We start from the raw sequence: 27300 nt of genomic DNA, 5'->3' as shown, positions 1-27300 counted from the left end.
ACAGAATCCGAAACCATGTGAAAGTTTGACTTTTCTGTGAAAGCCGCACAGCTCTGGTGGACGGCGTACAGGCCGCAGGGACCAGCAGCCCCTGAAGGATGAATACACGTTGGGTCTCCGAGCTGAATTAGCAGCCCCAAGGTACCGTGTTGTGTGTGAGTTTGAAACTTGGCTCCATTTGAAGGAAGGACTTGAAAGGAAGGGCACGGAAGGAGGAAGGTTACAGCCATAGGGTCAGTTGGTGATTCGGTAACAGACACCTGCACGTCCTGGGGACTTATATAATAAAAAGAGAACGCAGTAAGACTGAGCCACAGAGAGAGAGAGCGAGAGATGAAACCAAGGAAGCAGGATACAGGGAGATGACGCATGTAACAGGCTGGACTCTGCTCAGTGACTCTGATTTCCTGTCACCCGGCCCCTTGTGAAGTGAATTACACCAGTGTACTTTGGGGTGTGAAGCACTTTCGTTCCTGCTGGGCAACGCTTTACATCCATTTTGCGCTGGCGTAGGTGACAAGGTGCAGGGCAATGGGGCTCAGGCCCACAGAATTTGGATTGAACGTGGTAACAGGCCAGAAGTCAGTGAGGGGAAGTGAGGAGGACAGAATGCGCTTGGAGAGGGAGTGACTTTAGCAGCAGCATTTGTGATAGACAGGAGGGGAATGAGGTGAAAGCAGGGAAGCTGGAGATTTTGATACAGTAGAAGATATTGATACAGCCCCTTGGATAATACCCCTGTCAAGCTTCCTCCCCCACTCTGAACTCTAGGGTACAGATGTGGGGACCTGCATGAAAACCTCCTAAGCTTACTTTTACCAGCTTAGGTTAAAACTTCCCCAAGGTACAAATTAATTTTATCCTTTGTCCTTGGAATATCCACTGCCAGCACCAAACTCTAACTGGGTTTACTGGGAAACATAGTTTGGACACGTCTTTCCCCCCAAAATCCTCCCAACCCTTGCACCCCACTTCCTGAGAAAGGTTTGGTAAAAATCCTCACCAATTTGCTTAGGTGACCACAGACCCAAACCCTTGGATCTGAGAACAATGAAAAAGCATTCAGTTTTCTTACAAGAAGACTTTTAATAGAAATAGAAGGAAATAGAAGTAAAGGAATCACCTCTGTAAAATCAGGATGATAGATACCTTACAGGGTAATTAGATTCAAAACATAGAGAATCCCTCTAGGCAAAACCTTAAGTTACAAAAAAGATACACAGACAGAAATAGTTATTCTATTCAGCACAGTTCTTTTCTCAGCCCTTTAAAGAAATCATAGTCTAACACATACCTAGCTAGATTACTTACTAAAAGTTCTAAGACTCCATTCCTGGTCTATCCCCGGCCAAAGCAGCCTACCCACAGACACACACCCTTTGTTTCTCTCCCTCCTCCCAGCTTTTGAAAGTATCTTGTCCCTCATTGGTCATTTTGGTCAGGTGCCAGCGAGGTTACCTTTAGCTTCTTAACCCTTTACAGGTGAGAGGATTTTTCCTCTGGCCAGGAGGGATTTTAAAGGGGTTTACCCTTCCCTTTATATTTATGACAACCCCCACCTCAGAGAGCCCCTAGGCCCCCTCTCCAAGACCCCAGCACAGAGGGGTATCGGGGTGTTCTGGGGTGCGCCAGGGGCTGGAGGAGACATGGCAGGGGCATTCTTACATCTCTGCAATGGCCCAGAGGAAGCACTGAGGCAGGGCACAAGTTAAGGCACCCCTGAGCATACGAGCCACCCCCCTGCACCAGCCGCCGTGCCAGTGTGGGATGAGTCTGGCCACGGGCTGCAGCTGAGAGGGTGGCAAAGAGAGGGTTAATCTGTATTGATGTTATACAGGGAATAGTGACAAGACACAGCACGAGCCTGGATGTGAAACATTCTGATATCGCGGTGTGACATTCTGGGGATCCCCCAGAGCAGTCAGGGGGTCTGTCACCATCTGCCTGTGACCGTGGGTCCCTTAATCCTGTGTGGCTCTGGCTCGGAGCCCTGGCACCAGCATCCAGCCCACAGGCAGAAAGGTCTCACCCTGGCTTCCAGCAGCCTCGTTATCCCTGCAGGGTGACCCCACCAGCCCTTCCAGTCCCAAGCATCCCCAAATCCGCCTACCCCGAGTTCTTCACTGCCAGACCTTTTCCCCTCTAGTTCCTCACCCCAAAGGCTTGAAACCAGCCCCCCAGTTCTCAGTTCACTTTGGGACACACTCCACACCGTTTGCACACTAGAGACCCATCATTTGTCTCTCCTGGGTTGTACAATGCGAGGTGCTGGGGGTTAGTCTTGTCTGGCTGGGGAGGCAGCTCCTCCCTTCCTGGCTGGCCACCACCCTACTGGGAGCGGGAGATGAAGCTTTAGGAACCAGCTCCAGACTCTACATACACGATACATAAATCCCTAACCACAGTCTGGATCCATCTCGCACAGTGATCAGTGAGTAGAGAACATCACAGGCTTTCAGAAAAGAGCTCACTCAACATTATTATACACAATAGCATTGTACACAATCCTTTGAATCCATTGCTTGTTCTTAGGGGTTCGGACCCCCTGTTCTGCCCTTGGGGTGTCTGGACCCCGTGACACATGGCAAAGGGGGCAGCATTTGAACCTAGATTTTAGTGGGGCAGTAGCTCCACGACAGTCAAGGTTGAAACTCTCCTCCTGTGTAGCAGTCTAAAATCCCCCTGCACACTCAACTGCCTTGAAAATTGCTGTGATACCAACAGGTTTTTGCACATAGGTGGGGAGGGGGGGTGCTTAACTTCATCAGTCTCAGCTGATGACACCTGTCAGGATAGACCTCAACCAGAGGAGCATCCCTGAGGGAACCGGGACCCAGAATAAAACAGAGATTTATTTGTCAAAATCAGCGCTATGAACAGCCCCCCGAAACGAAGTGGAAGTGAGGTTGAGGCTGTGGAACAGACGTCCAATAGGAATAGTGGGGGCAGACGGACTAGTTTTAAGAAGGAGTTTGGTAAGTTTAGGAACGGGACGATATGACGGGGCTGCCTACGGTATCAGAGGACTGGACTCAACCCAGGAGGTTCCTTCCAGTCCTATGTTCTATTGTTCCCGAAACAAACCACAGCTTAATAATACCAACTAATTATACTTCTCTGAATGCTCATATATAAGGCTATGATTTAGTCATGGGTATTTTTAGTAAAGGCCACAGACTGGTCAAGGGCAATAAAAAAAAGTCACGGCCAATGATCTGTCCGTGACTTTACTAAAAATGCCCCTCACTAAATCTTAGGTGCTGGGGGAGGAGGGGTGCTCCAGGGGAGGCTCTGCTGGGGGGGGTGCTCCGACAGCCACTGCTGCTCCTGGGGGGGTGGCGGCCAGTAGCCCCACCGCCGCTGCTGCTCCTCCAGGCGGGGGGGGAACCCGGGGCCCCACCGCTGCTGCTCCTGGACTGCTGCTCCGTGGCAGGGCCCGGGATCAGTTGTCTGGGGCCGCCGAAGCAGTGGCCAGAGTGGCTGGCCCCGGGGTCACCCAGGTGCTGGGGCAGCCCCAGGGTCAGCTGCACCAGCCGCTGCAGCTGCAGAAGTCATGGAGGTCCTGGAAAGTCATGGACTCTGTGACTTCCAGGACCTCCATGAAAGACTCACAGACTTACTCATATATAAGCTAACAATCACATTTTCATACTGCTAAGTATAAATCAGTGACAATTCCTAATACTAGGCAAATAATTTCCTAAATCATTTGCAAAAAGAAAAGGAGTTCTTGTGGCACCTTAGAGACTAACCAATTTATTTGAGCATGAGCTTTCGTGAGCTACAGCTCACTTCATCGGATGCATACCGTGGAAATTGGCAGTTTCCACGGTATGCATCCGATGAAGTGAGCTGTAGCTCACGAAAGCTCATGCTCAAATAAATTGGTTAGTCTCTAAGGTGCCACAAGTACTCCTTTTCTTTTTGCGAATACAGAGTAACACGGCTGTTACTCTGAAACTAAATCGTTTGAAATCTCTCAGCTACAATTGTGGGGTACGGCATTTTGGAAAGAGGGCACAGCTGTCCCGTGCGCATGCTAGGAGTATGGCTTATGTAGTGCGCAGCTACTAGTGTGCGTCAACTCAGTGCCAACGTACCCCCATGTGGACAAGGCCTGAGTTCATACATTCGCTGAGATTAAACTTTAAAACAACCCTCTGTAGGGCACATATCAAGAGGAGGCTGGTGTGATGGATTCTGGGGTAAACGTGTAACAGGAAGACAGTTGGTGGGTGGCTTGCGGTTCTGTAAGTATAGGTAAGAGACATGAAATGGAGCCGTTCCCTTTAACGCTCCTCTGGGAATGGTCTCGGAGAGGGAGATTTCCTTATGCTATATCTATTGGCAGATGTTCCTGCTCTATTCCACGGTGCAAGGCCTGCAAGGTGTACGATTTTATTTAGACTTTAAAGTAGGGGTGGGCAAACTTTTTGGCCTGAGGGCCACATCGGGGAATACAAATTGTATGGCGAGCCATGAATGCACACAAAATTGGGGTTGGGGTGCGGGAGGGGGGTGTCCCTTCTCTGGCTCATATGTGTGGAGCAGCCCCCGACCATTGAAGCAGGGCCACGCGGCCGCTTCTGAGAGTCGTGTGGTGCGGCCCCCGACGCCCCAGCTCGAGCAGCCCCCAACCCGGCACCCCAGCTGGAGCGCCAGAGCGGAGCAAGCCCCAGACCCTGCTCCCCAGCGGGAGCTCATGGGCCAGCTTAAAACGGCTCGACCTGCGGGCCATAGTTTGCTCACCCCTGCTTCATAGGCATACTCTGGCTTGCGTTAAGTAAGAGCTGTCGCCTCTCTTCTTAACCATTGGGCAGCAGGTATTTATGGCTCCCTGGCTGCAATTTAGCCCCCTATCAGGACATCCAGCTTGCTGGCATGTCACAGCGTTCTTTCAATACGTCTGGGATCTTACATGAGAGCAGCAAAATACAACAGTTGTTTTGCTTTGTGGCTTACATCTCTCTAAATTGCATCAAATTATAACTATTTCCCATTCTTCCTAAAAGGAACAATTACTTTGAAATGTAAAATTTAGAATTCATAATCTGAGGCGAGAAAAGGGAGAGGTAAATCTCTGAGTGACTTTCTTCCTCTCCTGTCCCCTGTGGAGACTAGAAGATCCATCATTCTTTTAAAACCAAGGCAACGTTCGGAAAAAGGTTTGAAGACTGAAGCCAGTGACTCGATTCTAAATCTGCTTCCCAGAAACTTAAGTGTAACCCCAGTTCTTTCTTGCAGGTCAGACAGAGGAGAGAGCATCTGGGTGTGTAACAATGGCCGGATCAGATGACACCATTGCGATGCCGGCTCTGGGCCGCCCTTTCCAGCTGGGGATGCTGTACGACTGCCGCAAGGACTCCCTCATCCCAGGTAATTGTCACCCGGGGGCAGCCCGGGGCCCAACTTAGCGTTTCAGAAAAAAGAAGCATTTGGCACCTGTTTCTTTTAGGAACATTTGGGTTTGGGATTTGAGTTGGGGAAAAAACAAAGGGCATCCAAACCTGCCCGGGTACTGTCCTGCTGACCCTCCTTACAGCACTGGCTGCACTAGGAGAAAGGAGAAACTTTCCATCCACTCCCCTGCCACTGCGATATCTCTGCAGCCCCACCCGCATGGCAGTCGGCCTAGGAAAGGGGGACAGTGCCCCCGAGCTGGCTCATCCCCCCATTTCCACATGGGACAGGTGAGGTCCTGGTGAGAAGGGTCCTCTCTACACACAGATCTTCAGGGCATGAGGGGACCCATTAGAAGGAAAAACTTCAGCTATTCACACACATCACTGTGACCCATATGAACTGTCCCCCGCTCCCGGAAAAGGCCTGGCATCGCTGTGGACAGCTCAGTGAAAACACCCACTCTGTGTCCAGTGGCAGGCCAAGCCGTGAACAGGGTGCTCGGGTGCCTGAGGAACGGGATGGAAAATGCCATCAGAGCTATTCCAATGGCATTATACAGGTAACCCTTCTGCCAGGGGACATTGACAGCAACCAGGGCCGGATTCAATATCCAGGGGTTCCCTTAGAATCATAGAATCATAGAATATCAGGGTTGGAAGGGACCCCAGAAGGTCATCTAGTCCAACCCCCTGCTCGAAGGAGGACCAATCCCCAGTTAAATCAGTACAACACAGAACCGGTACAAGCTCCCACCCAATAACCCGGGACAATTACACACACCCCTGGGCGCCTCGAAGAGGCTGTCCTACCCCCCTCCCACGCACAGAGCCTGAGTGCAAAAAAGAAACTTTGAATGAAAGGAGGGAAGTCACCGGACATTAAGTTGGGATCACGCTGCAAGCAGGATTCATAACCCTAAAACCGTGAGCAACCCCCCACCCCAGAGTGCGCTGGGCAGGGTCTTTTGCCTCAGGTTCTTGAGTTCTACAACCAAAAGTTTCTTCAACGGGTCTGTCCCTTCTCCCCCACCCCACCCCACCCCACTCACAGTGGCTGTCCTTGGTCAGTGAGGACCCAGACTTCAGAGGTGCAACAGCTCACTTCGAGAGTGCTAATTAGCTCTATCTTTAAACAGTAGCAAGGGGCTAGTTAAACCATGCCTATGATTCTTAGGCAGAACCCACACTTCCCAGCAGGGACACCTGCCCCCCACCCCTTCTTACTTTCACAGGGCTCTGGCATCCGAAACTCCTGCTTAGCCAATTCAGTTCAGTTGAGGGTGACCCCCTCAAACAGGACAGGCTAAGCACAGATCTGCTGCCCTTTACTCCTACAATCAGGATAACAACATTTCATTACCCCTGCATTCAATACAAGTTCAGAGTAGCAGCCGTGTTAGTCTGTATTCGCAAAAAGAAAAGGAGGACTTGTGGCACCTTAGAGACTAACCAATTTATATGAGCATGAGCTTTCGTGAGCTATAGAAGTGAGCTGTAGCTCACGAAAGCTTATGCTCATTCAATACAAAGTGATTTCTAACCCAACACCAGCCAGAGCTGATCACTTTGGCAACACAGCTCTGTCTGCTGGATACCTTGGCAGAGGGGGTGTGTTCATGTGAATACAGTCTTGTCCTGAAGCCTTTCCCCCTCCCCAGCTAGCTGGCAGGGGAGAGCTCATTCAAACCCTGCTTACATATAAATCAATGGGCCACCCTCCCCTGCAATGTGTGTTCAGTGCTGGCCATCCCATCACAAAGAGGATATAACAGAAACCGGGGGGGTTTGGACAGTGATGATGAGAATAACTAGAGGCCTGGGGAGAATTTCACAGGAAGAGAGATTGACAAAACAAAATATTTCATATGGAGAGAAGAATAAGGGGAAATTGCTACAGGGATACAGAAGAATGAATGGGTTAGAGAAGGTAAATACGCAGGAGCTATTTACTCTTTCATAGTACAAGAACAAGGGGACACTATGAAATTAAAATACACCTAATTTAAACAACAAAAGGACATACATTTTAAAGCAACGTGATTAGCATGACGAACTCTCTGCCCCTAGATATCACTGAATCACAGAAATGTAGGGCTGGACGGATCTTTGAGAGGTCATCTAGTCCAGCTACCTGTGCTGAGGCAGGAATAAGTGCACCTTGACCACCTTTGACAGGTGTTTGTCTAACTTGTTCTTCAAAACCTCCAGTGACGGGGATTCCACAACCTCCCTTGGAAGCCTGTTCCAGAGCTTCACTACTCCCATAGTTAGAAAGTTTTCCTATTATCTAACTTAAATCTCCCTTGCTGCAGATTAAGCCAATTACTTTTTGTCCTCCCTTCAGCAGATGTGGAGAACAATTGATCACTGTCATCTTTATAACAGCCCTTAACATATTTGAAGACTGTTATCAGGTTCCCTCTCAGTCTGCTTTTCTTAAGACTAAACATACCTGTTTTTTTAACCTATCCTCAAAGGTCATGTTTTCTAAACCATTTATCATTTTTGTTGCTCTCCTCTGGACTCTCCAATTTGTCCACATCTTTACTGAAGTGTGACACCCAAAACTGGACACAATACTCCAGCAGAAGCCTCACCAGTGCCGAGAAGAATCATAGAATCATAGAATCATAGAATATCAGGGTTGGAAGGGACCCCAGAAGGTCATCTAGTCCAACCCCCTGCTCAAAGCAGGACCAATTCCCAGTTAAATCATCCCAGCCAGGGCTTTGTCAAGAGCGGGACAACTACATCCCGTGTCTTACTCCTGTTAACACACCCCAGAATGGCATTAGCCTTTTGCATAACTGGATCCCATTGTGGGCTCCTATCACTTTGTGATCCACTATAACCCCAGTTCTCTTTTTGCAGTACTACTGCCTAGCCAGTATTCCCCGTCTTGTATTTGTGCATTTGATTTTTCCCTCCTAAGTGTAGTACTTTGCATTTGTCTTTGTTGAATTTCATCTTTATAAACTGGAGAATTGATCTGAAATCAACAAGGTCATTTTGAATTTTAATCCTGTCCTGCAAAGTGCTTGCAGCTTGGTGTCATCTGGTAATTGTATCAGTGTGCTCTCCACCCCATTATCCAAGTCATGGATCAAAATACTGATTAGCACCAGACTCAGGACAGACTCCTGCAGGACCCCACTACCTACATCCTCCTAGTTTGACAGCAAACCATTGATAACTACTCTCTGAGCACAGCCTTTCATCGAGTTACCCACCTACCTTATAGCAATTTCATCGATACCGCATTTCTCTAGTTTCTTATGGGAATGTCACGTGGGACTGTGTCAAAATCCGTATTAAAATCAAGATCTATCATGTCTCCTGCTTCTCCCCCTAAACACTAGGCCAGCAACCCTGTCAAAGAAGGCAGTTCGGTTGGTTTGGCATGATTGGTTCCTGACAAATCCATGTTGGCTATTACTTATTACCCTGTTATCTTCTAGGTGCTTACAAACTGATTGTTTAATAGCTTGTTCCAGTATCTTTCCAGGGTTGAAGGTAGGCTGACTGTTCTATAATTCCCCAGGTCCTCTTTGTTTCCCTTTTTAAAGATAGGTACCATATTTGCTTTTCTCCTGTCCTCTGGGACCGTACCCATCCTCCATGAGTTCTCAAAGATAATCACTAACAGATCCAAGATCTGCTTCAGCTAGTTCCTTAAGGTGAATTTAGTCAAGCCCTGCTGACTTGAATACATCTAATGATCTAAATATTCTTTAAGCTGTTCATTTGCTATTCTGTGTTGTGTGCCTTCCCCCTTATTATTAATTCTAATTGTATTAAGCACCTGGTCACAATTTACTGTTTTAGAGAAGATTGAAACAAAGTAGGCATTAAACACTTCTGTGTTCTTGATGTCATTAGCTTTCCTTCCACACTAAATAGTGGACCTACACTTTTCATCGTCTTTCTTTTGCTCCTAATATATTTTTACAAACCCTCTTCTTACGGCCTTTTATGTCCCTTGCTAGGTGTAACTCATGTTGTCCCTTAGCCTTTCTGAGTTAGTCCCTGTCTGCTTATACTATTCTTTTGTACTCCTCCTTAGCAATTCATCCATGTTCCCACTTTTTGTAGGGTTTCTTTTTGATTTTCAGGTTACTGAAGAGCTCCTGATGAAGCCATATTGTCCTCCTGCTATTTTTCTTATCTTACCTTCAAATCAGAATAGTTTGCAGCTGTGCCTTTAATACCGTCTCTTTTACGAACTGTCAGCTCTCCTGAACTCCTCTTTTTCCTTAGATTTTCTTCCCAGGAACGTTACTGAAGAGTTCTCTGAGTCTAATGAAGTCTGTTTATTCCTTTGAAGTCCATTGTCTTATTCTCTCTTTTCACTCTTCCCTTTCCTTAAAATAATAAAATCTATCATTTTATGAACACTGTCACCCAAATTGCCTTTTACTTTCAGATTTGCAACCAATTTCCTCCCTTTTAGTCAGAATCAAGTCTAAAATGGCTGCCCCCTTGTTACTTCCTCCATCTTCTCAAACAAGAAGTTGTCCCTAACACATTCCAAGAACTTACTGGACACTTTGTGTTTTGTGGGATTACTTTTACAACAGATGTCTGGGTAGTTGAAGTCCCCTATTACTACCAGGTCTTGTGGTACGGATATTTCTGTTATTTGCTCTAGAAATGCCTCATGCGTCTCTTCCTCCAGATTTGATGGTCTATAGAAGACCCCTACCATAACATCACCCCTGTTTTCCCCTGACCACTTTTATCTGTACCCATAGAATTTTAACTGGGTCAGCCTCTTACCTCCTGGACCACAGCATAAGTGTCTATACTCTTGATGTATAGTACAACCCCGCCTCCCTTTTTTGCTTACCTTTCCATCCTGAACATGCTATGCACCAATATTCTAGTCATGAGATTTATCGAACCAAATCTCAGTGATGCCAATTAAATACTAAATTAGCTTATGTACTAAGACTTCCAGCTCTTCCTGTCTATTCCCCATACAACTTGCCTTTTTGTATAGACAAGATATTTAGCAGATTCCCCCTCTGTTATCCCGCTTGTTGCTCCTATGACCCGAATGTAAATTTTCCATTCCACCTCCCACTCACCCCAGCAACATCTAGCCCTCTGTGAAGGTCACTTTTTTGATACTTACCTGTCATCTTTTGTCACCTGCCCCTTTGATCCTAATTTAAAGCCCTCCTCACTAGGTTGGCAAGTCAGTGCTCGAAGATGCTCCCCCGCTTCTTGGTCAGGTGTACTCCATCTCTTCCCAGCAGATTTCCTTCCTGAAACAGCCTCCCGTGACTTAGGAACCCAAAGTCCACCATTTGACACCACCCGCACAGCCATGCATCATCTCCAGGATGTGTGCGTCCCTGCCCGGGCCCTTAACCTCAACCAGGAGGATGGACAAGAACACAACATGCGCCCGTGACTCCTTCACCCTCACTCCCAGAGCCCAGGAGTCACTGCGCAGGGTCAGGCTGGCAGTATCATTAGTGCCCACGTAGATGCGTAGTGTGCGGCAGCAGCCAGATGGTTGGACGAGCCTTGGCAACCTTTCCAGAACACCTGGGGTGAGGGCTCCAGGCAGGCAGCACACCTCCTGGGACGTCAGGTCAGCTCAGCAGATGGAGGCTTCCATCCCTCTCTGCAGGGAGCTCTGACCACTACCACCCTACGTCCCCTCCTGGTGGGTGTGGTGGCCGTGAGCCTCCCAGTCTTGGGAGCAGGTGACTCCTCTTCCTCAGCCACTGGAGTCTGCTCCTCTCCTCCTGTGGCCAGTACAGCGTGCCAGTTCGTGACCTCGATGGATGGCGGGCCGGGGTGGGGAGTGGAGCACAGCCTGCTGTCTAAGGTGGCCAGCAGCCAGTCTCCTTTCTGCAGAGCATCCGGGTCTTCTTCCTCTTCTGGTGCCTCTGTCGTCATCCCTAGTCAGCTAGCGTCCTCCATCCCGGATGTCTCCACGTCCATCCTGGTGATGAAGTCCTCACGCTCCTGGATGCTACACAGATGAGCCACCTCCTCCCGCAGCTCTCTTACTGGCTACCTGAGGGACTCCACCAACAGACACCTCTCACACCAGCTGGTTCCCCCTTCCTGGCTGTTTTCAGCAGGGACATGCAGGCTGCATTCCCTGCAAGTGAAGATGAGGATCTGGGTAGAAGCCTCCAGTCAGGATGTCCGTCTGGCCAGGGCCCCACAGGTGCAGGCAGATGAAGAGCGAGCAGTGGTGTTGGCAGTGCAGCATTGCACGTTCTTCCTTGTGCAGTGCCTTCAAGTTAAAGAAAAACCCTACCTCCCTGCCTGCCTTCACTGGCAAACTCAGCCGGCTAACTCCCTTCATCTCCCAGCTGCCTTCGTCTCACCTCCATGTCCTGAGGCCAGGATTAGACATTGAGAGGGACTGGAAGTTTATATGGGTAACAAGAATACGGGGATTATAACAATGAAAAGAAAGTTTAGAAAGGGATATAAAACCTTATACTTAAGATTTAAGCCAATCTCCAACTATTAGAGATCAATGAGACCTCCACGAGGGCAGATTTTCCAACAATATAGTAGGGTTTCTTGCCTCTTCCTGTGAAGGATCTGGTGCTGGCTACTCTCAGAGACAGAATACTGGGCTAGATGGATCACGGATCAGGTCAACCATGGCAATTCCTAGCTTCTTAAATCAAAGAAACCAGATGTTTCTAATGGAAGTGACATTTCAATCATAACTATAGCACTTGCTACCTGGGACAGTGTACTCCTGAGGGGGGAGTGAACTCAGTCATTCTGAAGGGGGATTTATTAAAAAAAAAAATCAGAAAAGATCACATCTTCCAAAGTCCTCTAAGAAGCCGGGGGCAAGGGAAGGTTGTTAGGGGTGGAGTTCAGCCTTGACTTGGCACGTTTGTATGTTACCAGGTCAGTTTATGTGATGTCCGTCACTGGTTATTTTTCAATCTCAGAAACGAGACACAATTAAAACATGGATACACTCTGTGTCCTGTGCATCTATCAGTTACGTTACCATGTGTCTGTCTCTACTATTTCAGGGATCACGCTGTGGGGCCTGGAACAGCTTCGCAAGGATGTAAACACAAAACCACAACCCAAGACTGAATTTGAGATCATCGCATCCGACACCATTGAAGACAAGGCCAGTGCCCTCGATGTCACAGCCTCGCTGAAGGCCAGTTTCCTGGGGGGGCTGGTTGAAGTAAGTGGATCTGCCAAATACTTAAATGACACCAAAAAATCCAAACAACAGGCCAGAGTTACTCTCCAGTACTCTGCCACAACAAAGTTTGAGCAACTAACTATGAACCATTTAGGAACAGAGAATGTCTCTTATCCTGCTGTATTTGACCAAGGCACGGCCACCCATGTAGTCACGGCTGTGCTGTACGGGGCTCAGGCTTTCTTCGTGTTTGATCGGGAAGTTTCTTCTTCTGAGAATGTACGTGAGATAGAGGGAAAGCTGCAGATTGCAATTAAAAAGATACCCATGTTTTCCATAGAAGGGGAAGGAGCTGTCAAAATGGATGAAAAGGAAAAATTAAATGCTGCAAAATTTAACTGCAAGTTCCATGGTGATTTTGCTCTTGAGAGAAATCCAACTAATTTCCAAGATGCCATGCAAATATACTCCACCCTCCCCAAGCTGCTGGGTGACAGCGGGGAAAAGGCCGTACCAGTGAGAGTCTGGCTGTACCCGCTGACCAAGCTGGATTCCAGAGCTGCTCAGCTGGTGCGTGAGATCAGCTTAACACTGATTTCTGATGCTCAGACTGCTATGGAGGAACTGGCAGAAGTAAACATGCAATGCAATGACATGGTGAAGAGTCCGATTGCCACAAGCTTCCCCGAAATCAAGCTGAAAATCCAGCAGTTCAGAGATCTGTGTAAGCAACACAGACAGACTTTCCAGAAACAGCTAGCAGGACTCTTACCGTTAATCCGTGGAGGTGGAAAAGAGGAAGGGGCTCTGGTGGATATTTTATCATGTAAAAACCAGTCACCGTTCAATACTCAGAGACTCAGTGAATTTCTGGGTACAAAGGAGAAAGAGATGAATTATGTGAATTCCTACCTTAAGATCCTAAGCAATGTAAAAGTGGTGTCCTCTCAGAGTAAACTAGATGAAATAGTACTCGACCCTGAGCTTGACTTTATCGTCTCCTTTACATTCACCTCACTGCATGAAGAGGAGCCATATTTATCAGATTTAAAACAGTGGCTTCAGACCCAGTATATAAAGGAAACTCATGATCCTGCAGCAGCCAGTTCTGTCGCTGAGAAACCAAAATCCAAAGTGTGGTTTGAGGGAAAAGAAATATATAAAAAAGCTCGAAAATCTGCAAAGTCCCTTTCACATTTTGTCAGTGTCAACAAATCTAACGGGAAGATTCGGTTCATTGTGTCCTCTGTTCCAGACAAGGACAATCCAGGCACTTCCATTTACCTGTATGAGGAGGGAGAGCTGATCAGCACCAACTTTGAGCCTCCATCAAAGCCTCTTCCTCCCCTGATTGATGGAATCAAACATGACCGTGTGCAGCTCAAGTTTAACCCAGCAGCCTATGGAAGGGCTGAGATATCCGGCTATCGGGCAGAGTACAGAATTGTAGGACAGGAGAACTGGACGGCTGTGAATGTAAATAACACGCAAGAGACATTCACAGTAACAGGGCTACATGCAAACACCGAGTACCAGTTCCGATACGCTGCAGTGAGCAAACCAGGGCTCAGCGAGAGCAGCGATGTGAGTAATCCTGTGAAGACTCTCCCTCTTACCAGCCCGCCTGGGAAGCCCGTAACAGTTATTGTAGATTCATCTGCCATCGCCCTCACCTGGGAGAGTCCAAGTGTCACTGGAGATGGAGTCAGAATAAGGGAGTATAAGGTGGAATATAAAGAGGAGGCAGGAGATACAAGTCAGGAGGGGAAAGACAAATGGCTGGAACGAAGGACAGAAAAGAGAACCGAGTTCTATAGCATTGATGGACTGAGTCCTGAGACACCCTACAGATTCCGGGTTTCGGCTGTGTGTGAGGATGGGGCTGTGAGTGACCCAAGCGAAGAGACTTGCATCTCAACCCTAAAGAAAGGTAATATTTAAATATATTTGCATTTCTATACTTCTTCCCACCCCAAACACAGGACTTTGGAGTAGTTCATTCAGGTAAAACTATATTTATCTTTGGAAGAAAAATTGAGATGTCCCAAGTGTGTAATGTAGGCGTGACTTCAGAATAAAACTATTTCTTGCAATTTAATATTTGAACTGAAGTAATGCATACAGGGCCCAACCCAACCACCGGGATCTGCTGGGGACTGTACAAATGATACTGGGCTGCCAGGTCTGGTCAAGTTAAGGTACCAACCAGCTTCCTGTGAAAATCTTCACTCTTCTAAGTGCTCTAAAATTGTCATGGTTACATGGATTGCCTTGAAATTTGATGTGCCTCAGGGGGCACTGGCTAGGGTCAGTGATCCAAATCTGAGATCATTTGAGGGAGCAACATTCAGAGCATTATTGGACAGGTAGTACTGCTCATGAACTAAGGGGATCATACTGAGCATGTGTGGACAGAGGAGCCAAGAGACTCTGGAGGTGGAGAGCTTCCACTGTAGCTGGACAGAATCATAGAATTATAGAATATCAGGGTTGGAAGGGACCCCAGAAGGTCATCTAGTCCAACCCCCTGCTCAAAGCAGGACCAATCCCCAATTAAATCATCCCAGCCAGGGCTTTGTCAAGCCTGACCTTAAAAACTTCTAAGGAAGGAGATTCTACCACCTCCCTAGGTAACGCATTCCAGTGTTTCACCACCCTCCTAGTGAAAAAGTTTTTCCTAATATCCAACCTAAACCTCCCCCACTGCAACTTGAGACCATTACTCCTTGTCCTGTCCTCTTCTACCACTGAGAATAGTCTAGAACCATCCTCTTTGGAACCCCCTTTCAGGTAGTTGAAAGCAGCTATCAAATCCCCCCTCATTCTTCTCTTCTGAAGACTAAACAATCCCCGTTCCCTCAGCCTCTCCTCATAACTCATGTGTTCCAGACCCCTAATCATTTTTGTTGCCCTTCGCTGGACTCTCTCCAATTTATCCACATCCTTCTTGCAGTGTGGGGCCCAAAACTGGACACAGTACTCCAGATGAGGCCTCACCAATGTCGAATAGAGGGGGACGATCACGTCCCTCGATCTGCTCGCTATGCCCCTACTTATACATCCCAAAATGCCATTGGCCTTCTTGGCAACAAGGGCACAGTGCTGACTCATATCCAGCTTCTCGTCCACTGTCACCCCTAGGTGCTTTTCCGCAGAACTGCTGCCTAGCCATTCGGTCCCTAGTCTGTAGCTGTGCATTGGGTTCTTCCGTCCTAAGTGCAGGACCCTGCACTTATCCTTGTTGAACCTCATCAGATTTCTTTTGGCCCAATCCTCCAATTTGTCTAGGGCCCTCTGTATCCTATCCCTGCCCTCCAGCGTATCTACCACTCCTCCCAGTTTAGTATCATCCGCAAATTTGCTGAGAGTGCAATCCACACCATCCTCCAGATCATTTATGAAGATCTTGAACAAAACCGGCCCCAGGACCGACCCCTGGGGCACTCCACTTGACACCGGCTGCCAACTAGACATGGAGCCATTGATCACTACCCGTTGAGCCCGACAAACTAGCCAACTTTCTACCCACCTTACAGTGCATTCATCCAGCCCATACTTCTTTAACTTGCTGACAAGAATACTGTGGGAGACCGTGTCAAAAGTTTTGCTAAAGTCAAGAAACAATACATCCACTGCTTTCTCTTCATCCACAGAACCAGTAATCTCATCATAGAAGGCGATTAGATTAGTCAGGCATGACCTTCCCTTGGTGAATCCATGCGGACTGTTCCTGATCACTTTCCTCTCATGTAAGTGCTTCAGGATTGATTCTTTGAGGACCTGCTCCATGATTTTTCCGGGGACTGAGGTGAGGCTGACTGGCCTGTAGTTCCCAGGATCCTCCTTCTTCCCTTTTTTAAAGATTGGCACTACATTAGCCTTTTTCCAGTCATCTGGGACGTCCCCCGTTCGCCACGAGTTTTCAAAGATAATGGCCAATGGCTCTGCAATCACAGCCGCCAATTCCTTTAGCACTCTCGGATGCAACTCATCCGGCCCCATGGACTTGTGCACGTCCAGCTTTTCTAAATAGTCTCTAACCACCTCTTTCTCCACAGAGGGCTGGCCATCTATTCCCCATGTTGTGATGCCCAGCGCAGCAGTCTGGGAGCTGACCTTGGGCTCTGTAGATAGGGCAATTTCCTGCAATATCACTGAAAGATCTTATTGTACTAACTGTATGTACTGCTGTGGGCCAGGATTGTGTATAACCTCTCTAGTGAGGAGATGTGATGGATGTAAGACATGGCGGTTCAAAAGGCTGTATTGAAAATGTGCCAGACAAGTATGGACTTTTGGGACAATAAATATTAAGCGGATTTCCTGGGGAGTCCCTAGGGCGAGGTTAATGCAAATTACTTACCTCTGGTCAATGCAAAAATCCAGCCTTTTGAAGTTACACTCTGAGGGGAGGGTTTTTTCTGTTGATTACCTGTTACAGAAGGCGAAGATCAAAGGCCAGAGTTGGATAAAGATATGGCTGATCTGCCCAGCCATTGCTCTGGTTCTGGATCTAAACTTCAAACCCTGGGAAATATCCAGATGTGGGGTTTGAAGGACTAAAACCTTCTAGAGCTGTAGATTGGAGTTGGGGGGACAGGGAAATCTCAGGTCAGCTTTCGAGCTTTATTGTTTTAATATTTATTCTCTGTCATGCTTTTATCTAAAAGAAGAAACGTGGTTGCTTAGAAGGAGCTGTGTGGAAACATATAGCTGTGGGCAATACACTGCTTGTTGTCTTCAGAGAGAAAGCAAAGCGTAGGCCCTGGCCTGTTTAGGCAGTCTGGCTTGCTGGGGATATCCCGGGGTGAGGCGGGGAGCTGTGCAGCCTTAAAAGCCCAAGTCAGGCGGGAGTGAGACGTGGATCTCTGCCCATGAGAGGTGATGGCTGGGAGTCCAAAACCTTTAAGAGGGTGCCTGGAAGAACTGTGAAGGGTGAATACAGAAGCAGTTACCCTGAAACTGTGATGAACTCAAGGGGATAAGAAGCAAGCCTTTGATCCTGAGTCCACCCAGCCAATGTCAAGCCCACCTAGGGCAGAAATCTGGAAAAAGCTCAAAGGCAAAAGGCATGTTGCTAAATCTGCCCATTGGTTTTAAAAAAAAATATTTATTATTATTATTTTGGGAAATGTATAACGCTTCCCGGGGGTGCCCAGGATTGTGAGGCACCTCGCTGCCACCTGCCCTTAGCATGGGGTCGTCTTGTCTGTGCCTGCCATGGGTCAGCTCCCTGATACCACCAGCTGCAGGGCAACACAAGCACTCCCCGTTCAGCTTGTGCGGGCTCCACTGTCCCTCACACGGGTTAGCGATAGCCACACTCCAACCCCCCAGTCCTCCGAGCATCCCCCAGCGTGTCCAGCCCCTGATAATCAGGACACTCACAGAATTACCAGACCCACTGTTCCCAGAACACACCAGCCTATTAGTTAGACCTTAGAACACAGTTCCACTTAACACATGGCGCTTAGATTTGTTTATACAGAAATCATGTATACGTGTATTTAACATGGAGCACAGACTGAAATGAAGCCAGCAGAAATACCGGAGACTAAGGTTATATAGCAACTAAAATCTTCACACACATCCTAGAGCCTCAACTTAACTAACAAGATGCCTCTTGTCTAATAAGGTCCTGCTCACCCAAAGACCTTCTCACGGCACGTTTCAATCCCGAAGGCCGAGACCTTCCTTTCCTAAGACCAAGCCCTTTGTCAGCTTGTCTTCCCAGATGAAGGATGCCTGGGCATCCGTCTGTATCCACAGATATATTAGACCAGTCCTTTGTTCTTCACCTGAAAACAGGGTTCCACCCCCTTCCCCCACCCCAGCTGTTCACCTCTTCCTGTTAATGTCTTCTCCTGAAGTCCCCACAATTTCTTCATTAGCATTTGACTCCGTATGCAAATACACTGTCATTGTGAGAGACAGTTCACCATAGTCAGCGAGGGTGATACGTGTCTCCTGCCTCCTGTCTGGTGGAACTGCCTTCAGGCATCTACCTCTGGGTGATCTGCCTTTAACTTCAAGGACACGATTGCCAACATACACACCCCTCTCCTTACACATTATCCGCACACACATCCCGCAATGATTACAATGACCAGCGTGACACAGGCTTTCTGTAGAGACTTACGTGACACTCTTTGGTGAACTAGAATGTAAATACCCGTCCCAGGGGATCCCTGTAAACTTCGTGTACCCCTGGACCCTCTGCCAGTTGGCACCAAGAGTCCCCTGGGTCACAGAATATCCTCAAAGTATTTTGTGGGGGGGAAATTGGACACATGAATGTTTGCTTGGAGGGGCGAGATTGGAGCAGGGGATGGGGGAGAGCATTTGGGGTTCAGCAAGGGTAGAGGACGTTATGGGGAGGTGGATAAATGGGGTAGGGGGGAGGGCATGCATATGATCTTTACAAGGCCAGAATGGCCGCTCTCTCCTACTAGCAACATTTCTCCTTTTGTTAAAAAAACTCAGAAATTAAATGTCAGAAACGTCATTAGCCCAGAGCTGAGGCTGCCTGGCAATAACTCGCGCCTTCCAGAACGTCAAGTGCAGCAAAACTCAAACTTGTGAAAACCAGGAAATACAGAGCTAAGGGACATGCCTTAACACACAACCTTAACTCTGCCCACTCAAGCCATGCCTCAGTACACCCATGACATACTCAGGCTCTGCCTTTGCACTGTACTGAGCAGGAGCTCCCTACGCCTGCCCTACGCTCGATCTCAGCCCACGCCACAGAAAGAACACCACAGCTGCTAAATCTTGCAACTCCTTTTACAGTCAGCTCACCCTAATGCACACGATGCCAACTGACACCCTGCTTTCCCTGACCCTGCATTAAACTCACCTTCCACACTCATCGCCCAGCCCCCCCATGGCAAGAGGAGCCCTGTGCCTCACGAGGGACACCAGCCTGCCCAGCGCAGCACTGAAACGAGGCATCCTGGTTCTCCCAAGGTAGACAGGCACCTCTTTCCTTTGATCACCCACACAGGGGCCAGGGAGAGAGGGGGACACACACACACACGCAGAGGGCCACAGTCACCCAGATCACCTCCTATCCCAATCACAGATCTTCCAAGATGGTTCAATTTATTCCTCCACCCTTCAGTACAGCAGCACCTACCACAGGGATTACAGCTGCAGTGCATGCAGATAATTCCCAGAGGCCATTGCCAGCTCCAGAGGGCAGAGTTAAGGTTGCGAAGGTGTTTACCTGAACTCGCTATGTCCCGGCATTCACAAGATTCAGTTTTGCTGAACTGACTTTCTTGAGGGGTGCAAGGTCTCACCAGGCATCTTAACGCTGCGTTAGTGAAGTATTTTTGCCATGTTATCTCTCTCTCTGTGTCGATAGTTAGCTGTATAGAGAGCAGCACCGACTGGCATACATATATGTTACACAGTATTGTTCCGAAGTGGGTGAGTGCAGGGGGGAAGATTCTGAGGCTCAGGTCTGGCCCAGCCGATCCTTTCGCTCTGTCATTGACCCATGTGTGCCGATAACGCTCTGATTCTGTCTCTCCCCAGCGAATGTGACTCTGGATCCAGACACGGCACATCCTGAGCTCGTCCTGTCTGATGATCGAAGAACCGTGAGCCGGGGACATGAGAGCCAGACGTTGCCTTACAAACCGGAGAGATTTCGTTATTTGCTGAGTGTGGTGGGCTCTGAGGGCTTCACCTCGGGGAAACATTCCTGGCAGGTGAAGGTGAAGGGAGGAGTAGCCGGAGACTGGGCTGTGGGGGTAGCTAGACAGTCTGTGCTGAGGAAGGAAGAGGTTGGCTTTACCCCCGAGAATGGGGTCTGGGTGGTGCAGAAATGGGGCAATGCCAGAGACTATCGGGCTCAAACCTCGCCTGTCACCCGCCTGTCCTTGAGTAGAGAACCCAGCAGGATCCGGGTCTCTCTGGACTATGAAGGGGGGTTGGTGGCATTTAATTATGCTGATGATCTGGCCCCGATCTTCACTTTCCCACAGGCTTCTTTCAATGGGGAGAAAATCTTCCCTTTCTTCTGGGTCTGGGGTGGAGGATTCCAGCTGAGCATCCATCCCTGAGACTCAGGGTAGCCCGGGGCCCTGTCAGTACCATACAGAGCAGGCTAGACCCATCTCACAGTCCTGCAGTGACTGCCCAGTCTGCTTGTTCTCATGCTGTATGGTTCTGTAGGATTATATCCGTGAACAGGGTCAGAGAAAGGTGGGGGGCAGAGGGGTGGGGAGAGGAAAGAAAAAGTACCTCCAGGGAGTGGGAAGGAGGGAATGGGAGAGGGGAACTTTGGCGGGGGGACTGGAGAGGGATAGAGGATGGATAACACTGTGAATAGCTAGACGCGGGAGGGTCAGCTACCTTGCAAAGTACACAGATCTTGAAATGAGTTTGCAGCAGTGAGGGTTTAGTACTTCTCCTTGTGGAGTCAGTGGGGGCTTGTCTACATGTCTAAAGGTGTAGCGCTTTCGTGAAGATGTTACTATGGCAGAGATTCTCCCGTCAGCATGGTGACTCCACTGCCTGAGAGGCGGTAGCTACGTTGGCAGGAGATGCTCTTCCGTCTACACAGGGGTTAGGTTAACTGCGTCGCTAGGAGGGTTCACACCCCTGAGCAATGTAGTTATACCGATGTGAGTTTGTAGTGCCCACCTGGCCTGAGAGTCTCTGTCCCAGGGCAGGATCCTTGTCCGGAGCCTGCTCAATGCACCGGTACATGTGACAGAAATGGATCCCTTAGAATGAGTCTGTGGGATGGTTCTGGCTGGAGCTTGCATGGGCGCGGATGGTGGAAAGCTGAGGGATCTGCAGGCAGTGCTAGAATGCCATTGGCAGTGTGATCCCCGCGCCAAGAACCACTGCGACTGGAAGCTCAGCTGCAGAATGGGCACTAGGAGCTCCGCCCTTTGAGCCCTGTGCCGGTCTTGGCCAGAATCCCCCGTGGTGCTCACTGTCTGAAAGGGGCGAAGTAAAACCAGGGCTCTCGCCCGGCATCTCCACCCCCTCTTCCTGTCAGGGCACAAGGCTGGCAGCTCACTGCACTGTCTCCACGTCCTCATCAGGGGGCTTCTAGCTGAGACACGGACAATTGCTCCACTCGCAGCATGGGCCCTTTGCACAGTCTGAGGGGGCAAGTTAGTCAGTTAGGTCATTTTATTATCCATTTATGGTTGTGATGTAATGATTAACTCGGATACTAAGTTACTTCTAATTAAGGTATGCTAACTAGATTTCAATGGTAGGATTATAGAAGTATAAGAGTGATAAGTAGCATTAGGTATATAAGTGCAGCATGGCTGAAATGCAAGGCCTGCAGGCTGAGGCCTGTCAGATTTCAGCTTAGCCGTACTCGGCCAAAGGTTTAAGAATGCTTGACATGAGTAAGGGTATGTCTACACTACGAAATTAGGTCGAATTTATAGAAGTCGTTTTTTTAGAAATCGATTTTATATATTCGAGTGCGTGTGTCCCCACAGAAAATGCTCTAAGTGCATTAAGTGCAGTAACTCGGCGGAGCGCTTCCACAGTACCGAGGCTAGAGTCGACTTCCGGAGCATTGCACTGTGGGTAGCTATCCCACAGTTCCCGCAGTCTCCGCTGCCCATTGGAATTCTGGGTTGAGATCCCAATGCCTGATGGGGCTAAAACATTGTCGCGGGTGGTTCTGGGTACATATCGTCAGGCCCCCGTTCCCTCCCTCCCTCCGTGAAAGCAAGGGCAGACAATCGTTTCGCGCCTTTTTTCCTGAGTTACCTGTGCAGACGCCATACCACGGCAAGCATGGAGCCCGCTCAGCGCACTGTCACCATATGCCTCCTCGGTGCTGGCAGACGCGGTACTGCATTGCTACGCAGCAGCAACCCATTGCCTTGTGGCAGCAGACGGTACAGTATGACTGGTAGCCGTCATCGTCATGTCCGAGGTGCTCCTGGTGGCCTGTGTGAGGTCGATCAGGAGCGCCTGGGCAGACATGGGCGCAGGGACTAAATTTGGAGTGACTTGATCAGGTCATTCTCTTTAGTCCTGCAGTCAGTCTTATTGAACCATCTTATGGTGAGCAGGCAGGCGATACGGATTGCTAGCAGTCCTATTGCATCATCTTCTGCTGGGCAGGCAAGAGATGAGGATGGCTAGCAGTCCTATTGTACCATCTTCTGCCGAGCAGTCATGAGATGTGGATGGCATGCAGTCCTTCTGCACCGTCTGCTGCCAGCCAAAGATCATAGAATCATAGAATATCAGGGTTGGAAGGGACCCCAGAAGGTCATCTAGTCCAACCCCCTGCTCAAAGCAGGACCAATTCCCAGTTAAATCATCCCAGCCAGGGCTTTGTCAAGCCTGACCTTAAAAACCTCTAAGGAAGGAGATTCTACCACCTCCCTAGGTAACGCATTCCAGTGTTTCACCACCCTCTTAGTGAAAAAGTTTTTCCTAATATCCAATCTAAACCTCCCCCACTGCAACTTGAGACCATTACTCCTCGTTCTGTCATCTGCTACCATTGAGAACAGTCTAGAGCCATCCTCTTTGGAACCCCCTTTCAGGTAGTTGAAAGCAGCTATCAAATCCCCCCTCATTCTTCTCTTCTGCAGGCTAAACAATCCCAGCTCCCTCAGCCTCTCCTCATAACTCATGTGTTCCAGTCCCCTAATCATTTTTGTTGCCCTTCGCTGGACTCTCTCCAATTTATCCACATCCTTCTTGAAGTGTGGGGCCCAAAACTGGACACAGTACTCCAGATGAGGCCTCACCAATGTCGAATAGAGGGGAACGATCACGTCCCTCGATCTGCTCGCTATGCCCCTACTTATACATCCCAAAATGCCATTGGCCTTCTTGGCAACAAGGGCACACTGCTGACTCATATCCAGCTTCTCGTCCACTGTCACCCCTAGGTCCTTTTCTGCAGAACTGCTGCCTAGCCATTCGGTCCCTAGTCTGTAGCGGTGCATTGGGTTCTTCCGTCCTAAGTGCAGGACCCTGCACTTATCCTTATTGAACCTCATCAGATTCCTTTTGGCCCAATCTTCCAATTGGTCTAGGTCCTTCTGTATCCTATCCCTCCCCTCCAGCGTATCTACCACTCCTCCCAGTTTAGTATCATCCGCAAATTTGCTGAGAGTGCAATCCACACCATCCTCCAGATCATTTATGAAGATATTGAATAAAACCGGCCCCAGGACCGACCCTTGGGGCACTCCACTTGATACCGGCTGCCAACTAGACATGGAGCCATTGATCACTACCCGTTGAGCCCGACAATTTAGCCAGCTTTCTACCCACCTTATAGTGCATTCATCCAGCCCATACTTCCTTAACTTGCTGACAAGAAGATGTAAAAGATAGATGGAGTGTATCAAAACAAGAAATAGACCAGATTTGTTTTGTACTCATTTGCAAACCACCCCCCCACCCCCCATCTAGGGGACTCATTCCTCTAGGTCACACTGCAGTCACTCACAGAGAAGGTGCAGCGAGGTAAATCTAGCCATATATCAATCAGAGGCCAGACTAATCTCCTTGTTCCAATAAGAACAATAACTTAGGTGCACCATTTCTTATTGGAACCCTCCGTGAAGTCCTGCCTGAAATTACTCCTTGATGTAAAGCCACCCCCTTTGTTGATTTTAATTCCCTGTAAGCCAACCCTGTAAGCCGTGTCGTCAGTCGCCCCTCCCTGCGTCAGAGCAAAGGCAAACAATTGTGCATCTGAGTTGAGAGTGCTGTCCAGAGCAGTCACAATGGAGCACTCTGGGATAGCTCCCGGAGGCCAATACCGTCAAATTGTGTCCACAGTACCCCAAATTTGACCCGGCAAGGCCGATTTAAGCGCTAATCCACTTGTCAGGGGTGGAGTAAGGAAATCGATTTTAAGAGCCCTTTAAGTCGAAATAAAGGGCTTCATCGTGTGGACGGGTGCAGGTTTACATTGATTTAACGCTGCTAAATTCGACCTAAAGTCCTCGTGTAGACCAGGGCTAAGTGACCAAAGATTGACCCTATGCCAGTAAGATCACAAGACTACTGGAAAGATGTGCCAACAGGTGATGTGGCAGAAAATCAGCTGCAATGTACTGTTCAAGATCACAAGATACCTTATTGTAACATCATTTACAACACGTGTCCTGACCGCAGAGTACATGCTGTGTATAGATGCTAATGAAAATAAGAGGTACTACAGACAACCTGTGAAAAATAGGGTACCCCCAATATTTATGGGGTGTGGAAATACAGATAAGGAAAAAGGAGGGTTGACACCTTCGTGCATAAGGAAGTGTGTCAGATGTAGTCAAAATTACAATATAAATGAGGGTTCCCAGACTGAGTAAAATTGGGAGTAGTCAAGGGAAAATTCCCAGCAGGAGCCATCCCTCTACTGATGTTCAATTGGTGAGGAATCCATCAGACTCTAAGAATATCTTTAAGGATGTGAGTATGACTATATTTATAACTTGGGCATGGGTATTTGTAGGATTTATATATGATTGGTGTGTCGCATAGCTAGAAAGTTTTCAGAGTAGCAACCGTGTTAGTCTGTATCCGCAAAAAGAAAAGGAGGACTTGTGGCACCTTAGAGACTAACCAGTTTATTTGAGCATAAGCAATAAGTGAGCTACAGCTCACTTCATCAGATGCATAAAGTGGAAAGTACAGTGACGAGATTTTATATATACACACAGACCGTGAAAAAAACTTACATTGTAAGGAGAGTGACCACTTAAGATGACCTATTACCAGCAGGAGAGTGGGGTGGGGGGAAAGAAAACCTTTTGAAGTGATAATCAAGGTGGGCCATTTCCAGCACATTTCCAGGAGTTAACAAGTCTGAGGAACAGTGGGGGGCTGGGGGGGGGAGGAATAAACAAGGGGAAATAGCTTCACTTAGTATAATGACTCAACCACTCACATTTTTATGGCTGACTTAGAACAACGCTTCCTCAGCTCTCGTCCCCTAATGCCTCTACTCTACTTGCGCTACATTGATGACATCTTCATCATCTGGACCCATGGAAAAGAAGCCCTTGAGGAATTCCACCATGATTTCAACAATTTCCATCCCACCATCAACCTCAGCCTGGACCAGTCCACACAAGAGATCCACTTCCTGGACACTACAGTGCTAATAAGCGATGGTCACATAAACACCACCCTATACCAGAAACCTACTGACCGCTATTCCTACCTACATGCCTCTAGCTTTCACCCAGACCACACCACACGATCCATCGTCTACAGCCAAGCTCTAAGATACAACCGAATTTGCCAACCAACCCCTCAGACAGAGACAAACACCTACAAGATCTCTATCAAGCATTCTTACAACTACAATACCCACCTGCTGAAGTGAAGAAACAGATTGACAGAGCCAGAAGAGTACCCAGAAGTCACCTACTACAGGTCAGGCCCAACAAAAAAAATAACAGAACGACACTAGCCATCACCTTCAGCCCCCAACTAAAACCTCTCCAACGCATTATCAAGGATCTACAACCTATCCTGAAGGACGACCCATCACTCTCACAAATCTTGGGAGACAGGGCAGTCCTTGACTATAGACAGCCCCCCAACCTGAAGCAAATACTCACCAGCAGCCACACACCACACAACAGAACCACTAACCCAGGAACCTATCCTTGCAACAAAGCCCGTTGCCAACTGTGTCCACATATCTATTCAGGGGACACCATCATAGGGCCTAATCACATCAGCCACATTATCAGAGGCTCGTTCACCTGCACATCTACCAATGTGATATATGCCATCATGTGCCAGCAATGCCCCTCTGCCATTTACATTGGCCAAACTGGACAGTCTCTACATAAAAGAATAAATGGACACAAATCAGATGTCAAGAATTATAACATTCAAAAACCAGTCGGAGAACACTTCAATCTCTCTGGTCACTCGATTTGTGACCTCAAAGTGACGATCCTTCAACAAAAAAAACTTTGAAAACAGACTCCAACGAGAGACTGCTGAATTGGAATTAATTTGCAAATTGGATACAATTAACTTAGGCTTGAATAGAGCCTGGGAGTGGTTGAGTCATTATACTAAGTGAAGCTATTTCCCCTTGTTTATTCCTTCCTTCCTCCCCCTCCCCGCCCCCCCACTGTTCCTCAGACGTTCTTGTTAACTCCTGGAAATGTGTTGCAAATGGCCCACCTTGATTATCACTTCAAAAGAAAATGAGTACTTGTGGCACCTTAGAGACTAACCAATTTATTTGAGCATGAGCTTTCGTGAGCTACAGCTCACTTCATCGGTGAAGTGAGCTGTAGCTCACGAAAGCTCATGCTCAAATAAATTGGTTAGTCTCTAAGGTGCCACAAGTACTCATTTTCTTTTTGCGAATACAGACTAACACGGCTGTTACTCTGAAACACTTCAAAAGATTTTCTCTCCCCTCACCCCACTCTCCTGCTGGTAATAGGTCATCTTAAGTGATAACTCTCCTTACAATGTAAGTTTTTTTCACGGTCTGTGTGTATATATAAAATTTCGTCACTGTACTTTCTACTTTATGCATCCGATGAAGTGAGCTGCAGCTCACGAAAGCTTATGCTCAAATAAATTGGTTAGTCTCTAAGGTGCCACAAGTCCTCCTTTTCTTTTTGTAAGAAAGAAGCTGTTTTATGCTGTCTTGGTAAATCTAAGTATTAGAATATCCACCAGCTTTTTGGGTTTGGCTGCCCCATTCTTTGCTGTTCACCCTAATTGAGTGACCACAGCTAGCTCCCCACT

General features: G+C 48.2%; 1 protein-coding gene across 2 annotated transcripts; it reads left to right on the top strand.

Annotated features, from left to right (window-relative positions):
- The first annotated feature begins 2 nt into the window (after nt 1-2).
- LOC311515916 (stonustoxin subunit alpha-like) lies at nt 3-26642 on the top strand. 2 transcript variants are annotated; one of them, XM_084619421.1, is made up of 5 exons: nt 3-141; nt 5245-5376; nt 12428-14482; nt 20095-20270; nt 25482-26642. In XM_084619421.1, the coding sequence occupies exons 2-5, from the start codon at nt 5280-5282 to the stop codon at nt 25509-25511; spliced, it is 2358 nt and encodes a 785-aa protein (XP_084475547.1). In that variant the 5' UTR covers nt 3-141; nt 5245-5279; the 3' UTR covers nt 25512-26642. The 2 variants fall into 2 exon arrangements, with proteins under 2 accessions (XP_084475547.1, XP_084475546.1); XM_084619420.1 differs by lacking the exon at nt 25482-26642 and having other exon boundaries at nt 20095-20765.
- The last annotated feature ends 658 nt before the right edge of the window (nt 26643-27300 follow it).

This window comes from Lepidochelys olivacea (assembly GCF_965140295.1).
Source record: "Lepidochelys olivacea isolate rLepOli2 genome assembly, chromosome: 2".
NCBI lineage: Eukaryota > Metazoa > Chordata > Testudines > Cheloniidae > Lepidochelys > Lepidochelys olivacea.
The sequence above is the reverse complement of the archived record's forward strand: the minus strand, read 5'-3'. Positions and strand labels throughout refer to the sequence as shown.

What these genes read in the sequence shown, in the direction of transcription:
- LOC311515916 (XM_084619420.1), top strand. Translation starts at nt 5,280, where the DNA reads ATGGCCGGATCAGATGACACCATTGCGATGCCGGCTCTGGGCCGCCCT. An exon ending in CAAGGACTCCCTCATCCCAG is followed by an intron (nt 5,377 to 12,427) that starts GTAATTGTCACC and finishes CTACTATTTCAG; the next exon opens with GGATCACGCTGTGGGGCCTG. An exon ending in CATCTCAACCCTAAAGAAAG is followed by an intron (nt 14,483 to 20,094) that starts GTAATATTTAAA and finishes GTCTCTCCCCAG; the next exon opens with CGAATGTGACTCTGGATCCA.